This window comes from Plenodomus lingam (assembly GCF_022343315.1).
Source record: "Plenodomus lingam strain CAN1 chromosome Unknown contig_5, whole genome shotgun sequence".
Lineage (NCBI taxonomy): Eukaryota > Fungi > Ascomycota > Dothideomycetes > Pleosporales > Leptosphaeriaceae > Plenodomus > Plenodomus lingam.
Window position 1 is genome coordinate 1,433,998 of NW_027093957.1, and position 16,793 is coordinate 1,450,790.

The 16,793-nt window shown below is 48.5% G+C and overlaps 9 protein-coding genes across 9 annotated transcripts; 6 read left to right on the plus strand and 3 right to left on the minus strand.

Annotated features, from left to right (window-relative positions):
- Nucleotides 1-155: 155 nt before the first annotated feature.
- IAQ61_009114 (uncharacterized protein) lies at nucleotides 156-1,459 on the minus strand (the record flags this gene model as incomplete). The annotated part of the gene is made up of 2 exons (XM_003836738.2): nucleotides 381-1,459; nucleotides 156-267 (listed from the first exon to the last, which is right to left on the minus strand). Exons 1-2 carry the CDS (start codon nucleotides 848-850, stop codon nucleotides 156-158), a joined length of 582 nt encoding a protein of 193 aa, XP_003836786.1. The 5' UTR covers nucleotides 851-1,459.
- A 232-nt stretch (nucleotides 1,460-1,691) lies between these two features.
- IAQ61_009115 (uncharacterized protein) lies at nucleotides 1,692-4,161 on the plus strand. Its single transcript, XM_003836739.2, has 2 exons — nucleotides 1,692-2,543; nucleotides 2,657-4,161. Exons 1-2 carry the CDS (start codon nucleotides 1,964-1,966, stop codon nucleotides 4,129-4,131), a joined length of 2,055 nt encoding a protein of 684 aa, XP_003836787.2. The 5' UTR covers nucleotides 1,692-1,963; the 3' UTR covers nucleotides 4,132-4,161.
- IAQ61_009116 (uncharacterized protein) lies at nucleotides 4,162-6,150 on the plus strand (the record flags this gene model as incomplete). Its single annotated transcript, XM_003836740.2, has 3 exons — nucleotides 4,162-4,312; nucleotides 4,424-5,628; nucleotides 5,723-6,150. Exons 2-3 carry the CDS (start codon nucleotides 5,151-5,153, stop codon nucleotides 6,148-6,150), a joined length of 906 nt encoding a protein of 301 aa, XP_003836788.1. The 5' UTR covers nucleotides 4,162-4,312; nucleotides 4,424-5,150.
- A 1,379-nt stretch (nucleotides 6,151-7,529) lies between these two features.
- IAQ61_009117 (uncharacterized protein) lies at nucleotides 7,530-8,018 on the plus strand (the record flags this gene model as incomplete). The annotated part of the gene is made up of 3 exons (XM_066098264.1): nucleotides 7,530-7,547; nucleotides 7,627-7,848; nucleotides 7,894-8,018. The coding sequence occupies 3 exons, from the start codon at nucleotides 7,530-7,532 to the stop codon at nucleotides 7,954-7,956; spliced, it is 303 nt and encodes a 100-aa protein (XP_065951903.1). The 3' UTR covers nucleotides 7,957-8,018.
- A 938-nt stretch (nucleotides 8,019-8,956) lies between these two features.
- IAQ61_009118 (uncharacterized protein) lies at nucleotides 8,957-9,581 on the minus strand. The gene is made up of 2 exons (XM_003836742.2): nucleotides 9,210-9,581; nucleotides 8,957-9,157 (listed from the first exon to the last, which is right to left on the minus strand). The coding sequence occupies exons 1-2, from the start codon at nucleotides 9,563-9,565 to the stop codon at nucleotides 9,046-9,048; spliced, it is 468 nt and encodes a 155-aa protein (XP_003836790.2). The 5' UTR covers nucleotides 9,566-9,581; the 3' UTR covers nucleotides 8,957-9,045.
- A 59-nt stretch (nucleotides 9,582-9,640) lies between these two features.
- IAQ61_009119 (uncharacterized protein) lies at nucleotides 9,641-10,007 on the plus strand (the record flags this gene model as incomplete). Its single annotated transcript, XM_066098265.1, has 3 exons — nucleotides 9,641-9,744; nucleotides 9,791-9,876; nucleotides 9,928-10,007. The coding sequence occupies 3 exons, from the start codon at nucleotides 9,641-9,643 to the stop codon at nucleotides 10,005-10,007; spliced, it is 270 nt and encodes an 89-aa protein (XP_065951904.1).
- Nucleotides 10,008-10,748: 741 nt separating this feature from the next.
- IAQ61_009120 (uncharacterized protein) lies at nucleotides 10,749-11,207 on the plus strand (the record flags this gene model as incomplete). The annotated part of the gene is made up of 1 exon (XM_003836743.1): nucleotides 10,749-11,207. The coding sequence occupies one exon, from the start codon at nucleotides 10,749-10,751 to the stop codon at nucleotides 11,205-11,207; it is 459 nt and encodes a 152-aa protein (XP_003836791.1).
- Nucleotides 11,208-11,308: 101 nt separating this feature from the next.
- On the plus strand, nucleotides 11,309-11,973 carry IAQ61_009121 (uncharacterized protein; the record flags this gene model as incomplete). The annotated part of the gene is made up of 2 exons (XM_066098266.1): nucleotides 11,309-11,328; nucleotides 11,412-11,973. The coding sequence occupies 2 exons, from the start codon at nucleotides 11,309-11,311 to the stop codon at nucleotides 11,971-11,973; spliced, it is 582 nt and encodes a 193-aa protein (XP_065951905.1).
- Nucleotides 11,974-14,104: 2,131 nt separating this feature from the next.
- On the minus strand, nucleotides 14,105-16,463 carry IAQ61_009122 (uncharacterized protein; the record flags this gene model as incomplete). Its single annotated transcript, XM_066098267.1, has 3 exons — nucleotides 14,105-15,815; nucleotides 15,862-16,109; nucleotides 16,158-16,463. 3 exons carry the CDS (start codon nucleotides 16,461-16,463, stop codon nucleotides 14,105-14,107), a joined length of 2,265 nt encoding a protein of 754 aa, XP_065951906.1.
- Between the last annotated feature and the right edge of the window lie 330 nt (nucleotides 16,464-16,793).

Genomic DNA, 16,793 nt, shown 5'->3' on the forward strand with positions numbered 1-16,793 from the left:
CTTGCATCTCGTGCAAAGTGGGAATCATCTCGAGCTTCTTTCAGAACTCCGTGGTGAGGTGACAGGAAATAGGTATATCATGACATCGATCTTGCAGGAATAGGTAGGCTAGGTATGGTATAAAGTTGCAATCCGTCTGCCGCCCGCGACTCACTTTACATACCCATGCCCCCTTGATGAAACCGACCGAACGCTAATTCTCCCACAAAAGCACCTGCGATAACCGACAGAAAGTAACCGACATTATAAGTCATGACCGCCAACATGCTGTTCGCTGTTAGCCCGCTTTCCCTATCTTCTCCATTCAGGGGGCTTCGTTGTTCGTGCGAGAGAAAGAGAGAAAAAAAAAAGGGGGGGGGGGGGGGCAGGGGGGAACTCACAGAAGATACCCGACCGTGACCGCAACAGCCGTCAACAGTGCACGAGGAAGATCGACGCCAAATCTCCACGGTTGCACATGTCTCACCGGTGCTGACACAATCCGCACATCTTCCTGTACGCCGTTGGTAGTCAGGACACCCGTTGTCGAGCTGCCATCGTCGAGCGCCTGTTCAGCGACTGATTTCTCGCCTGCGACCACGACGTAGCGTCGCTTGAGTGCGCTCTTCGTCGCTCTGATGGCGAGGAAGGTTTGCGCGGTGAAGATGGCGCGCAGGGCGACGGCGAGGAAGATTAGGAAAATACAGGTTCCGGCGTATTGGCCGGCGTTCTGCGGTGTCCAGGTTAGGGAGTAGAGAGGCGTGTTTGTGGATGTGATGAAGGCCATGGTCATGCCGCTGTGCGAGGTGGAGGTTGAATCGCTCATACCGTCCATGGCTCCCATTGCTGTGTCATCTCCGTGGGCGACCATTGTGGTGGTGATTGACGGTTGGAGGTTCGTCGAGGTACCGGTAAGATGTTCAATGTGTGTCGATATATGAAATGCTGTATGAGAGCATGTGCTGTATATTGAGAATAAGTTGTGCAATTCGGTGAAATCCAGATTACGACGTAGAACTGGGAGAACGATCGCCTTAAACGTGGTGTCTTAGACGTGGTGTTCTCGGTGGGGTTACACGCTCTGGTCTGGGGCGGGACGACAACGAACGGCGGTAGCAATCTAGCAGCATGAATGCATAGCAGTAAGACGCCAAGTCTGCCTGAATTCAATACACAGTGCTTGGCCTTGAAATGTGCACGACCTTGCGACACACTCGAAAGGTAATACTGCTGGGCTGAGGCATCAAGTGTCAGGACAAGTCAAAAGAAACACCGAAAGTGCAACATGGACATGACACATGGTATTTGAGAAGTAAAGGAGTAGGGACAGCCTGGCACACTCTGGTGGCTTGTTTTTTTTTGGTTTTTTGGTTTTTTGTCTTAGTTTCTCACCGCTACAAAAGAACGGTAAATTGCAGCACCTGTGCAAGCGATGTCTAAAGAACCGTGGGAGAGAGGGAGCGACTTTGAGCAAGATTAACTGTTTCTGGCCAAGGCAAGGATGCCTGTGAACGCCACAACTGCCCCCCACTGGCCTCGATCATCCCTGCAACACATCAATGTACATCCAGAGGGGTTCTGGGCAGACAGTGCAGTACCTAGAGTAGTTCTATCTTAGCTATTACCGGGACCAATACCGGTAGCTGACCATTCCGGCCACAGAGGACTTGTGCCACCGCCGAGCCGTGACCCGTCGCTGACCTTGGAATTGAGCGGCCTGCCTCATCAATAATCGGTCCCCTCTTGTACTGTCACCTAAGTACTATACCCTGAGGGCTGAGCGACCGAGCGCAAACTGAGGAGGTGTCTGAATGTGTGCAAGAATGCGATACCGGTAAAGAACATACCGATACAGAGGCCCAAGCGTTTCTACGCGATACCGGTACCCTCTCTCCCTCCCTTCGACATCCAGAACTTCCAAGCCGTTTCCAGAAACCGATTCGAGACAGCAGGCTGCGACACGCCCGTGAACCACCAAGGCAGCATGAGCCACCACCATGGCATGGCCATGGGCTCCATGGCCGCCCTGCCAGAACTCGACGCATGGCCAACGTTTTACTGGGCCGTTGTTGGAACTGCAATCGCTGTGGCGACGGTGGTCAACATTTACAACCATGTGTTGTGCAGGCAAAGACTGTCTGCAGCAAAATCGGGGGATCAAACGCCTGCGAAGCCACAGTCCTGGCTCCCGCTCTGGAATGCGACGTTATATGCCTTGACGAGGGAGGCTTCTAATTACTCGATTCATATTCCGTTTAAGAATCGGAGATTCAGACTACCTACTGTTGGGCGCACAGCGTTGGTAGTGTTCAATGTGGTTGTACTGGTTGTTCTCTGTCTCTATGGACTCGAGCTTGACAGTGTCTTCACTCGGGAAGATGTTGGCTTTCGCTGTGGTGTCGTCACTATTTCACAACTGCCGCTCATTTTCCTGCTTTCAGGCAAGAACAACATTGTTGGCTATCTGGGCGGTATCAGTTATGAACGTTTGAACTGGCTACATCGGTGGTGTGCAAGATGTATGCTCTTGACGGCTACTATGCATATGGGCTATTTCATCAGTGGTATGTATTGCGTATTTTTCATGTCGTATTGGGGCATCCTTCCTTGAAGACACAACTCCGCAGTGTTTCAGTTCTTCCTATTAGCATATAAAGAAACACTGACAACGTCTTAGCATGGGCCCCATTCAACTACGTGGGCTACCAACTCAAGAACAATGCCATCGTCTGGAAAGGTCTGGCAGCTTGGTGTACCCTAGTATGGATTGTTCTGAGCTCCATGACACCCATCCGAGGGTGGTACTACGAGGTCTTCGTAATCCAACACATCATTTCATTCGCCCTCTTCCTCGCCTTCGTCTACATCCACACCCCTGCCGAGATGCATATTTATGTCTGGATACCCATCGCCTTATTTGCTTTCGACCGCGTCGTCCGATTTCTAAGACTACTTTATGCCAACATTTCATTCTTTCATCCTTCGCTGAAGAAGCAAGGCCAAGCTGGCGGCTTCTTGACCTGCCAGGCAGATTTTACGCCTTTCCCACATGACACTACCCGCATCGTCATACGGGATCCTCCGATCAGCTGGACTCCAGGCCAGCATGTATTTCTCTCCTGCCCATCGGTTGCGCCATTGCAGAACCATCCGTTTACGATTTCATCGATACCGCAAGACAAAAGAATGGAGTTCTTCATCAAGGCCAGGAAAGGAGGTACACTGCGATTCTTTCGACACGCCGAGAAACCGCGGATTGGTTCCCCTGAGTCGACCAGTAAAACGGTTACTATCGAGGGGCCCTATGGTTGTATTCGACCCTTGCGCCAATTCGACAGCGTAATCTTCCTCGCTGGAAGTACAGGAGCCACATACACCGTTCCCTTGCTCCGCGACCTCCTCCAAGGCTGGACCGAAAATGCATCCGGTCTTCTCGAGCCTGGAAGCGGGCTTTTCGCAATCCCAAAGGGGGCCGTCACGCGCCATGTGCGCTTCATCTGGGTGGTCAAGAGCAAGAGTCAACTTTCCTGGTTCACAGAGTCACTATCATCTGTGTACGCAGATTTCCGCATGTTGCAGGAGAGACTCAAGGATATCAAGTTGGAAATGACAATATATATCACCCGCGACCCAACCTTTACCGATGAGCATAAATCCCTCCTCTCCAACATCGCACCGCCCAAATCCACGACAGCACCACAAGAGTCTCCTAAACACGGCACAATCCGATACCGCGACCTCCCCCCCTCCCCCCCTCCCCACCCACAAAACCCCCACGAGAACCCCCAAGTCGAAAAACAACCAATGACCACCCCATCCCAAACCCCCACCCACACCCCCAAATCCTCCCACGACACAACCGCCACCAGCCGCCCCGCCTCCCAAACCTCCAGCACCCCGCTCTCCACCCCCTCTTCCCCTCTCCTCCTCCACCCCCTCATCGCCATCCACCCCGGCCGTCCTCCAACCCGGTCTCTGATTCGCAAGTCGCTCGAGCAGGCGCGCGGCGAGTCTGCGGTCGTGGTGTGTGGGCCGGAGAGTCTGGTGGCGGCTGTGAAGCGGGATGTTTGTGTGTTGAGCGATGAGCGGGCTGTGCACAAGGGGACGGGGGCGCAGGGCGTGTATTTGCATACGGAGAGTTTTGAGTATTGAAGGGTTGGGGATTGCGCAAGGAGGGAGTGGGGGGTGGGGTGGGTATGTCAGGTTGTCACGGGGGTGAGTGGGTTGTGGATTTTATTAGGGGAATGCTCTGGTAGGAGATGTATACGATTATATCAAAATATGGCATGTATGCCACCCTTGAGCGGGCTAAGTATGGAGATGATTCATGACGGCAAGTTTTTAGAAATTTTGGAATCGTTCATAAGCGCCGAGTTCCTTGACAATGTGCAGGAGTTGTAGTACATTGCGCGCGGAATGCTCTTTCAGCTAACTAATGTTTCAGGATTACTCCACATAAGATGGGAAGACAAAACCAAAACATACAACAGCGGGGATTCGCCAGTGGTCAACCCACTTGACTACTAATCCGCCGGTACACTGCTTGAGTTCAGCTGAGCGAACGGGAAGCTCTATACTCTCCTGTCTGATCACCCACAAAAGCCCTTGAAATCACTGTTTGCGGGATACTGTGTTGCAATCAATGTACCCAGGACCGGTAGGCCAACGTCATGCTGATGCCAAGGCTCAGCGGTTCTGTGTTCGACGCTAACGTTATTGGCCAACGATTATGTCATCAACTACGTTCGGCATGAGATGCACGGACACGACACAATCTCATTAGATTGATTTAGCAGTGCGAGACCCCTCAGCCGCTCACTGCCTGCGCGACTCAACTCACGATGCTCCCTTTCCCGCCAAACCAACTCGCTCCGCTAAACTCAGCTTACGACCCCTATGCTTGACTCTCCCTCCCAGCCGCTGGTCTTTATGTGACTACGGTCAAGGTCAGACAAGATAGGAAATGCAAGTGAAGCTTGGTTTAAGGTTCACTAATCTTAGTCCCGAGTTAAGAAGTACAACAATAATCCCCTGATACTCATCTGAGCGACTGTGGTGGGGAGACAACGCGTACCAATCTGTCACTGAGATACAAGATCCCATTTACGCACCCTTTATAAAGACTGCCGCCAACGAACAAACAAAACTCGTCAGAGATATCTTCTTTCACCATGGAAGAGGAGATACGGCGTGAACCCTTCCCGTTTGACGAGAACGTTGTATTCCGCGAGTCATCATTCTTCAAGAAACCGAACGCACCACTGTCTCTTCCAACGCCGACAGAAGTGAGAGAAGTGGCGAGTCACTCCGAAAACCCCAGAGCTAAGCTCGTAACTCGGCCTCCACCTGTAATTTTTTCTAATCTAGGGCTATTAGTGAAATACGGGACGGAGGTAGCACTTGCTGAGGGGCAATGCCTCTTATTCATCCACAACACTCTTTCCAAAGTCCTACCTGTTCCGGAAGTGTATGGGTGGTGCAAGGACGACGATCAAGTGTTCCTGTATATGGAGCTGGTGGACGGCATGACGATGGAGAAGAGCTGGGATACTATGGTTGAAGGAGAAAAGACGTCTGTTTGTCAACAATTGCATGACATGGTCGTTGCATTGCGCGGTGTTCAGCAGGACTCTTGGCCACCATTCATTGGTAAGTTCAACTTCGTCAGGTCAATCTGAAAGCCCCCATCGCTCGAGTCTACCATCAGAATTTTGTACAGCGTTTGTCTAATCCTCCCGACCAGGTCATGTTGGCAAGCAACCGCTATTAGATATCATTTTTACAGATAGCAACTCTCCAACTGCAGGGCCATTCGAGAGCGTCTCTGACTTCCACGACTGGTTTACAACCGCATATGGTCCAACCCAGGATGATCAAGATGCATCACCACATCCATACCGCTCCTTTCTCCCTGACAATGTTCCCATCGTGTTTACGCACGCTGATTTACACCCAAGTAACATCATTCTGTCCTCTGGTCCCAACCCTCAGATTATTGCAATCATTGATTGGCATCAATCTGGATGGTATCCCGATTATTGGGAGTATTGCAAAGCTCGGTGGACCTCGCGGATTGGTTCAGAATGGGAATCAAAATATCTGCCTCTAGTACTGGACCGTCGAGAATTCTATGACTACTGGGACTATTTCGTTCTAGCTCGTGGGGTCTGAGAGGCCTCCTAGGATTTCTGGTAGTCTGGAAGACAAAATTGATCGCAAGGGATGTTTAAAGTCAAAGTATTGAGGCTGTATACAAAAAATGGTGCACGCTGAACTGTGCAAATTGGTACAAGATCCCTCGGTTATCACAACACAGCCTCGCTTACGACCTATGGTTTGAAGCATGATTGCAGCTGGAGTCTAGCGGATGTTGTCGCGGATGTAGGGTGGAGCTGGAGTGAAGCCATAAGGGGGGAAAAGAGATAAGCATAGATGGGGGACCACCGTACAGACGGCGCATGATTGTGCGCATGGCTGAGGACGCCTTGCTCCTGAATGACGGACATGCACACCCATAAGCCAAGGCTCTAGAGGAGCCTAGGAGCGACAGGTCCTCCACTTAGCACCATTGCAAGCGTGAGTAGTGCTTCCTCCTATGCCGTAATCATTCTATGGATTTGACATCTTAAGGATCCCTATAATACTTCCATCACTGGCTAGGCTTAGGTCTGAGCTTCACGAGTCAAAGTTGCTAGACTCCCTTGACAAGGATAACTGGAAGATTGTCAATATTTCGGTCAAACGCAAGTTACGAGAGATATTCAGGCGTCTGCCCTCATCCAATTTGCGAGAGTGCTTGCCCAACAGAGGACGCATTTTGGGAGCACGCCATTTCAGTACACGGTATCCCACCATTTGGCCCACGTAAGCGCAAAGCCTACGAACTGGAGGAGTCAATTCTTTCTATCTATGGGGTTACTCAGACCTAAAAATGTATGTAATTTGCGCCCTCGCGCTTCATCAGTGGCAGAATCTATGTAACAGGCGCTTAACTAGGTACCGGTAGGTCGATTCAACTTCCGGTACGTTTATCACGCCGCTAACGTTAAAATAGCGCGTCAAGTTGGTCCTGCAGGTAACAACCGCAGAACCAAGGACCGTTTTTCGTGCCCCAATTCCTGTTCACCGATTCCTGGTTCCCAGTACTTATTTTCTGTTCACCGTTTCCTGTTCACCGTTGATTGTTCCTGGAAAGGTATGTGAACACTAACCTAGGTACCTAGGTATATAAAGTGCAGTTTAGAAGCGCTACTGCTATTGCTACCACAGCTTGAACATGTCACGTCAACGGTCGACCGCAAATGGCAGCATGGTGCCTCCTCGGCACAGTCAACGCCGATATGCCAAACTTCAACGCCGCGCGACGTTCGATGCACTGCAGCTAGCTATTCCTCCGCCCTCAGCTTATCATGACCACCCACTTACGCCTTACCCATTTCGCGATCGTTCTGTTGCAGCTGCCTAATATCTTTATTCCAAGACTCAATTGGAAAAGATATTAGAAGACCAGTGCCAGAGCACGTCTGCTTCTGGTAGCCAGGGATACACCCATGAAGAAGACGGTCATAGTACTTCTAGCTCAACTCTAGAATCTGTATGAAATGCAGCAATAATTACACAAGACCTTTGCTAATAGATCTTTCGTAGGATAATACTATACAATACGAACTACAAATGCCACAGGAGCCTAGCTTTCGATCACCCTACGCCCAAAGCCCTAAGCTACACAATCGATTTAACACGCTTATCCGAAAAGCTAGTCAACTTTGCCACATGTCCGAAACTGAGGTGTACATGATAGTTCGTCACGAAAACAACTTCTACGTGTATAATAAGGATTCAAACTCTCGCGTCGCCCCTGAACCACATGTAAGTGGGCCCAATTTTAAGCCAAACCCTACTAATAATACATAGGAATATGAGACTGTTGTGAATGTAGCTGTTACCAGAAGTGAGACACTCTCTGAGAGAGTGTGAATGCGAAGTTTCCTTGTATTATAGGCCTGTAGTAATACGAAATTCATTTACTCGCTTATCTATTGCTTCTCTAGGCCAGGACCACTATACATCCCCCTAGAAATATCTGTCCGGCGTTACTACACTCACTTATTAGCTTATAAGACATAAGATAGTTAACGTACGTCCACGCGTAACGGAACGCCCACGGTACTGGACTAATCTAAAGATACTTAGAAGTGAGAACGAAATAAAATCCACGGCCTTTATTTTATAAGCACTACGGTAAAAAATTGTTTACTATAGAATAGTACGCTAGGGGTTTACTATATAGGTGTAAACTAACCTTATATATACCTATAAATAGGTTTAAAGTAGTAGTTTACTTTTATTAAAGTAGTAGTTTACCTTTCTAGTAGGGGTTTAAATTAAGTATAAAAAGTAGGTTTAATTCTATTATACGCTATAATACCTAACTAAGACTAAAAGGGGTAGAAAAGATTAGCTTTACGCTATACGTATATATAATATAATAATAAGTTATAATATTTTTACTAATAGGAGGTGGTAATAATAGAGGTGGTGATAATAGAGGTGGTGGAGGTGGTGATAATAGAGGTGGTGGAGGTGGTGATAGAGGCGGTGGTAGAGGTGGTAGAGGTGGTGAAGAAGATTAAAGAAAGGAGGGGTAAAATACTTAGATAGTTAGTAGGAAACTAGTTATTACTACGTAATACTAGTAGATTAATAGAAGTAGAAGTAAAAGTGGAATACATAGTATAGTAAACCCTATTTAGGTTTACTTCTTCTACCTAAACTACTTCTTAGTCTACTTTAGATAAATATAGCTACTGTAAACCAGTTTTGTACCGTAGTGAAGGCTGAAACTCTTAGGTCGCGTACTTATGCTCGTTAGAGCCTTTTGCCTTTTAGCCCTCTGTGACAGAACCAAGACATTGGGTAGGTGAGAGATCGTGATAGGGCTTGGCATTGTTGTGTCATGATTCATTGAACAAGGCGCTTGTAACTCTTTCCTTTACGATTACCTATGTTGTAAATAAACTCGTAAGAGTTGACTATCTAGGACCTTTTGACAGGCAAATCATGAACTCAGTCGCCTGTAACCTGTGAGACCTGCTGCTGCTGGACGCTGTCGCGACCGCCCCATGGGTACCATTTTGAGAATTTTAGTGCCCCGTTGAAGTTTGTGTCTTTAAATGTTCTATATAAGACGTCAGCGTAAGTTCAGGCCACAGGGGGTACGTTATAATTACAATAAATCTTTCTTCACGACTTTAACGCAGCGCAAGGATATCGACGAAGGATTCGCGTGCTTGTTGATATCGAGAAACATATACAAGCTTCTTCTAGCGCTATCTCCGACCTCGTCTATGCCTGCTGGTGTGTAGAAATGATCCCGATCCCAGTCGAATTTCCGTCCATAAGTTGGTTCCATAAAGGCATTCGCGAGAGTTATTGGACGAGCACCAGGTTCTCCTGGGATGTCCTGACTCTTAAAGCTGAAGCAAATCCGAACAGGATCATCGTGTAGTGGTGTTTGTTCGGTACATGCATTCATGGCTTGCGGCAAAGGTGGCTGTCGTAAGTGGAGATCGCAGTGCCGGCTCATCAGCGGCAAATTCCAGCTGTGCCCGCAGCATTAGTCAGCCGCTTTCCCAAGTTGTCTGCCGGGAACGCAACTCCAATGTCTCCTACATACACGCAGTCACGACGAGTACCCGACATGTGTGACGATCAATTTTACAGGTTTCAAGAATGCGGATGTGATCGCGCGGTGGACATAACTTGGTGCGCTCCCGCTAGAGCTCGTGGCCAATGCTGCCCTCCACACCAGCGGGGTAGAGCACAACAACCAGGAGAGACGAAACCTGGACGTTGCCCCGTCTGTATGGGTGGCTCACCGGCATCATCTAATTGAAGGCAACAGTTGTCTCCTACTCTCACATGGAACTACGCTGAAACATGGTCTAGTCGCGGTTCCCTGGTTGCTGCTCTTTACACTGTTTGCTCCGCTCGACCCTCGCCTCACTTCAAAGACGCTCTCGTTCTGATAACCTATCAACATTGACCGACGAGTTCCAAAAAAACATACTAGCATCAACTGCGAAGCGTACAGCGTCCCCGCACGAAGCCTCAGCGACCTATGACAGGCCACGACCGCAACGGCCGCCACGACAATGTGCACAACTACAGCGAGCATGACATTGCGACGTCAGCATATTTGAAATAACAAGGGCGTGAGAAGGGCAAGCGCAGTAGGAGCTACTTAGTACAATGACTAAGGCGGCCCGCGCGATGGGCAGGCATGGTCATCATACTCGAGGGGAGAGCTGTCATCATGCGTGAGACATATGCTGATGATTACGCCAACCTGCCTTCGACTAATACATACGTGCCACTGGGGCTCTATAAGCAGCTGCCGCAACTCCCCCCTCCATAGCACCTCCGTCGATCCTTTGCGCTTCTGGAGCTGTTGCTGGCTTTAAAATAACAGTCTCACTATCCTCAATGCGTTTCGCACTTTCTGCTGTGGCTTCCTCGGGGTCCCGCCTTGCCCTCTTGCGCTTCGAATTAGACTTCTTTACGGTAGCTTAGCTGCCTCTGAAGGCTCATTCGCCGCTGTCGCTGCCGGCTTTGATTTCTGGCCGCGTTTATGCTTGCCTTTGGCTTCGAGCGCGGCCTTCTGCTTGGCGCGCTTTGGCGCGTCGGGATACGACATCCTTGAAGGTTATTACTCTTGCTTTACAGAGTATTTCTGACTTTGTTTCCGATGAACTTTGGCTTCGTTGTTCATGTCCTGGTTCAGGGCCTGCTGGGCAAAGGACGTATGGGCGCCATTGGCAATAGGAAGAATAAGCGCCCCATGCGAAGGACTCTGTTTAACCTCTGACAAGACTTACTGGCTTCTCCAGACCATCGACTGGGAAGCGCTTAAGACAGCCCTCCGAAAGCGATACATGCACAACGATAGCGTCCAGCATGAGGAACAGACTGTCTTCTTTGAGCAATGGCTGCGCGACTGTCAATCGACGACCCCCCTCAACATCCGAGAGTATCTCGAGGAGTTCCAGATCCGGATTGAGCGCTGCATTGCTGCCGATATGGTTGAAAGAGAAAAGAAGGGGTATTATCTTGAGAAGGGCCTACCAGTCAACCAGACAACGAAGATCCTTCAGAAGTTCAATCTCTCAACGAGACGCGTTCGGGAGTTCAACTTCAACATGATTAGTTCCTATCTTCTCCCGGATTGAAGTCCAAGAGGAAGCAAAGAAGATGAACCCTGCCAAATCAACAGGGAAATTCAGTCCTCGACCAGAGTTCGTCCTAACGGCGGAGTCACAGCCAAATTGATATGCGAGCGGTTATCAGGGCGTACGTCAGCAACAACTACAGTGCTACTGGGTCGAAAGCAGTTTGAGCCCAGCAACAATCCAGAACAACGCTGTCGCTGCTAGCTTATTGCCCGACAGGACATCGGGCTCCATCTCAGCAGAGGACTACCAAGCTTTCTGGGACGCCTCCGATAGGATACTGGACTACGATGAGGAACTGGAGATCGCTGCTGCACAGGTACAGCAGGAGACGGCAAACCGAAAGCCAGTCGACAGGAAGGTCCTTGGAGATGCAAAGGTTCAGGAGCCGATCGCCGAATTGAAGACGGTGCCACCGAAGGGCATCCTGGGACCAGCAGACAAACAGTATTCCATCCTCCCGAGAGGTCATCGAGAGCTGGCAGCGGAACAAGCACCGCCACAGCGAGGCCCTTCGCAGGTTGGGCCCATGGATGAGGAGATGGTAGATAGCTCGTTAGAAAAGTCTTTTGGCAGCCCCAAGGAGAGGAATTCTCTAGTGTCGAAGAAGGTTCGCTTCAGAGAAGGCATACCAAGCAACACTGCGCTTCAGGCAAACTCAGCAGGACTGCATGCCGAGGAGCCGTCGGAGTCTGACAGTGAAGAGGAGCGGTCTGGACTGACTTCTTCCACTGGGCAAAGGCCTCGAGGTCTATCTTTACTCTGAGATGAGCCTGGAGCTAAAAGAACTAACCTGCTTAGGGTTTAGATTATACGGCCATGCTTTTATAAGAACCCACGTCACGTGCGCAGACCCGCAATGCCCTAATTATTGCTCTTCCTGCCGCCGAAACATAGCTAACTATAGGCACATCTAGTCTCACAGAATGTCCGCGTCATAACAGAATCTTGGAATTTTGCACTCCACCTATGGCCGTAACGTCCTTCTATACGTAACTTAGCGGAAAACTATATCTGCTAGAAAATAAGACAAACTTGTGCAATAAGCCTAGTACTAACTTTAAATAATCTCTATTAGTTATAGTTAGTCTAAAGAGTTTAATATAGTAGTAAATCTATAATCCTTGTGATATTATTATATTAGTATAGCTGTATAGGTCTCTATTACTAGTTATTGTGTCTATTCTTAAATCTTTGTTAAAAGTCTAGAAGAAAAGGCGTACTGCTATACAGGGGGCCCCGCTACGCGCCGCTAGGTAGGGAGGGAGGACAAAGAAGAATATATAGCTAATTAGATCTATAGGGATAGTTAAGGCAGGCTAATACTTTTATATAGCTTATGTTACTAAATAACTATTAGCTTATTCCTAGTGTAGTACCTTAACGAACGGCGAGTTAGACTAGTTTCTCTATTTTCAGTGTCCTATGGTCGTATGTCGAAGATTTAGGGTCGGGATTGGTATATATTGTTAATCTTAAAGTGTTAAGGGAGGTTTGTAGGTGGCACGTATACCACTCACACCACTACGGTACAAAACTGGTTTACAGTAGCTATATTTATCTAAAGTAGACTAAGAAGTGGTTTAGGTAGAAGAAGTAAACCTAAATAGGGTTTATTATACTATGTATTCCACAAAAGTAAACTACTTTTATTTCTACTTCTATTAATCTACTAGTATTATGTAGTACTGTAATAACTAGTTTCCTACTAACTATCTAAGTATTTTACCCCTCCTTTTTTTAATCTTCTTCACCACCTCTACCACCTCTACCACCACCTCTACCACTACCTCTACCACCACCTCTATCACCACCTCTATCACCACCTCCACCACCTCCACCACCTCCACCACCTCTATTATCACCACCTCCACCACCTCTACTACCTCCACTACCTCTACTACCTCTACTACCTCCACTACCACTACCTCTACCACCACCTCTATCACCACCTCTATCACCACCTCTATCACCACCTCCACCACCTCCACCACCTCTATTATCACCACCTCTATTATCACCACCTCTATTATCACTACCTCCTATTATCACCACCTCCTATTAGTAAAAATATCATGACTTATTATTATGTCATATATGCGTATAGCGTGAAGCTAATCTTTTCTACCCCTTTTAGTCTTAGTTAGGTATTATAGCATATAATAGAAATAAAACTACTTTTTATACTTAATTTAAACCCCTACTATAAAAGTAAACTACTACTTTAATAAAAGTAAACTACTACTTTAAACCTATTTACAGGTATATATAAGGTTAGTTTATACCTCTATAGTAAACCCCTAGCGTACCATTCTACAGTAAACAATTTTTTACTGTAGTGCACCGTGTGGAGCTATATGGAGCATTTATCTTATATACGTAGATAATTGCAATTTACGCAAACTTCTGCATCCTTAGGGTAGCAATGTCAATGTATAGGTATCTATCATCTGTTTATATCATATTAGCTTGGCTAGCGGAGATGTCGTGTCTCACTTGTTCACCCTTGGCACAGCGGCGTCAGATTAGCTGTCTGTGTTTAGGTGGGGGGGAGAGGGCTAATAATAAGTCTTCTAAGTTGGAACAGGAAGATTTACGCAGACAGGAATTTGCAGGATTTGATAGTAGTAGCAAGAATGGAGGGATAGGTGCTTGGGGGCCCGGGGGTTTTGGTGGACGGGGTAGGGGCGTGGTTGCAGCGGAGGGTGCTGAGGCACGACCCAGTCAGGTTCGACACGTCATTGCATAATAGGGCTGAACACGGAGGGATTGAAATGGTAACATTGGGTTCCATTTTCCTTGCATGATATGGTAGCAAACCAACTAGCTCAGGTACCAACCTCATTTCCATCACTCCATGATCACTCCTTGCGCCGCCAAAGTGAATCCTTGAACAACTAGCCCGTAGACCGCTTCAGACCGCCCATAGCCTCCCTGAAAGTATCAAGGCCCTTCTCCAACATGGCCTTCCTCGACTCGAGATGAGCACGCTGCTGCGTGATTTCCGCAGGCTCGGCAGCAACAAATTCAATCTCCTTGTCTGTCATCTCAGTGACGGCTAGGGGAGATAGGACAATGTCGGGAAGCGGCTCCACAAGGTGACGCTCAATGACAGCCTTGACGATGGTGTTGACAAAGTACTTCATCTCATCTTTGTAGTAAGCGCGCTGGGTATCAAGGGCTTCGGTGCTGGAGAAAATGTCCATGTTGAGCTCGATGGCATTTTCCATGGCTTGAGCAAGTTTGTCAGGATAGAGAATGGTCTGTCCGTCATTGGTAGTTGCTTCCGACTTTTCCGCTGCATCCTGAGTCATCTTCTGGTGTTTGCGCTGCCTCATTTTCTGGATCGTAGTTGTAAAATAGTGATTGTATGTGCTCGGATGGCGGGCTTTGTCTTTCAGCACCTTGCGCAGCTCTTCTTTTGCGTCAGACCAGGATCGAGCCAGAGCAGCATCAACATTGATAGCGGCAAGACGCTCCTGAAATTCTGCCGGAGCATTATCCTGTACAACTGTTGTGATGAAATCTTTGCAGGCACGAGCAACCTTGCTGATATGCATAGAAGCAAGTTGTTCCCAGGGATGAGACTGCTCCCAAAAAAGCTGGGATATCAGCATAGGTTGGAATGTGCCTGGTAGCTCGTAGCCCCGAGAGCGCTCCAGTGTCTTTTTGACCCACTCAATCCCTTCCTTACGGGTAAGCTTCGTAGGTACTGGAAGGACAATCTGTTCGTTTTCTTCTTGCAGACCCGCCAACTCCTCCGCGGCCTTTTCTTCTTCTTCTCTTTCCTTTTCATCGTCACCCGGTCCGGCAGTGATTGCATACTTGTGGCCTCGAAGGCGCATGTCTTGGGCGAAGTTCATGTTGAGGTGCTGAATTACGGCGCGGAAGCGACGAATATTCTGGGAATCGTCGACTGCTGCGTCCATATTGATATCACCGAAGAAAGACCCCTCGTAATAACCCTTTGTGGCGGACTTCAGGATATCGCTGATACGCATACTGATCTTCATAAGAACTAAGCGTTGCTCATGGGTCGTGTTGCGCCTCTCGCCCAGCTTTTCAATTTCGTCGAGGGTACACCGGAGCTTGGCCATCATCTCATCCTTGAGAGAAGGCAACTCCTTGATTAAATGGTTCAGCAGGACTTTGCTCAGACGCTCGCGAAGAGAGTCGATACCAACACACTCGCGGGGCAGATCGGCATAGCGACCCTTGCTAAAGAACAAGTTCTCATCAGCATTGCGTTCCTCAAATGAGAACTTCATCTGGGTGTCGCTACGGTTTTTGAGCATGTGCCATCCGCGTTCTAAGTATATGTCCTTGTTCTGAGCCAGGTCAATCCAGCTGAGTTCATTTTCGGTGCCTTCACGTAGGAAATCAGGCTTCGTGATGATGCCAAGTGTACGGCGGCCTTGTTCGTCAATCTTACGACAGTGATCGAGGATGATTTGGTTGGCATAGTCGTTCTTTGCGCTGACGACGGCTAGGATAATCGTACGTGGGTTCTTCATGTATTCTTTGACAAGGTCAAGAATCAACTCCTTGTCCGTCTCAGTCTGTGCCTTGTTTGTCGCGTGGATAAGACCCGGCAAATCGACGAGTGTACTATAGTACATTAGTGAATATCTGATATATGTGGTGATATACTCACAGCTGTGGTCGGTTCGGACCAGTAATCTCCACTGAAAGCACGTCGCGTGAGAAAGCCCTTGAATTGATTCCACCAACAACACCAAGACCCATAGCCTGGGTGGCCTCTTCAATCACATCTGGGAGCTGACTGAAGTCGTTAATAGTCTTGCCGAATGACTTGAGCTTGATTTGCTCCGACTTGTGGCGAAGCTTGTCGGGAGTTATCGTAATCCTGCTCGTAGACTCAGGTGAGCGACGCAGTATGATCTACAACCTGTTAATGGAATTCATGACTGGATACGAAAGCGCACTTGCCTCAGTCGCAAACCTCGTACACAAATTTTCCTTGCGAGGAAATGGGATCTCCGTGATCGCCTCAAGCACAGAGCTCTTGCCAGATGACTGGTCACCGCAGACTATCAGCTGGGGCAGCTCAACTATGCCATTGAGCCCGGTTCGTCGTAGCTTGTCCACGATGTCCATGACCTTGCGCTGATCTGCAGACTGGAGGGCTTGTAACGAGCTCGTAGTGACCGCATCTTGATCAATTGCCACTGGCGCAACTGGAGGATCAGCGCCTCCATAGTCAGAGTCAGAGTCAGTGGACGATTCGACCGACATGTTGAAGAGCACTGTGTTTGTGAGTGTGCAGTGGGTTTTTGGTAGGGCGAATTGTTAAAGTCGAGTGTCGAAGAGCTGAGTGAGAAGGCGCAAGGAGGCTAGATAAATAGAAGGTCGGTGAGCCAGACCTGTTTTCAGTCAGCTCGATAGTATTTGCGGTGAATGTGAAGTTCAACACAAACCCACACCCGTACAACTACATCGCCATCAAAGCAAACAAAAGTACCCAAAAACGATGAAACGGTACCATCTCAGTCCCCCCAATCATTGTGGCGGTGAACGTACATGCATATTCAAGCATTCGTGTTGCCATCAAAGCAAACAATGCGT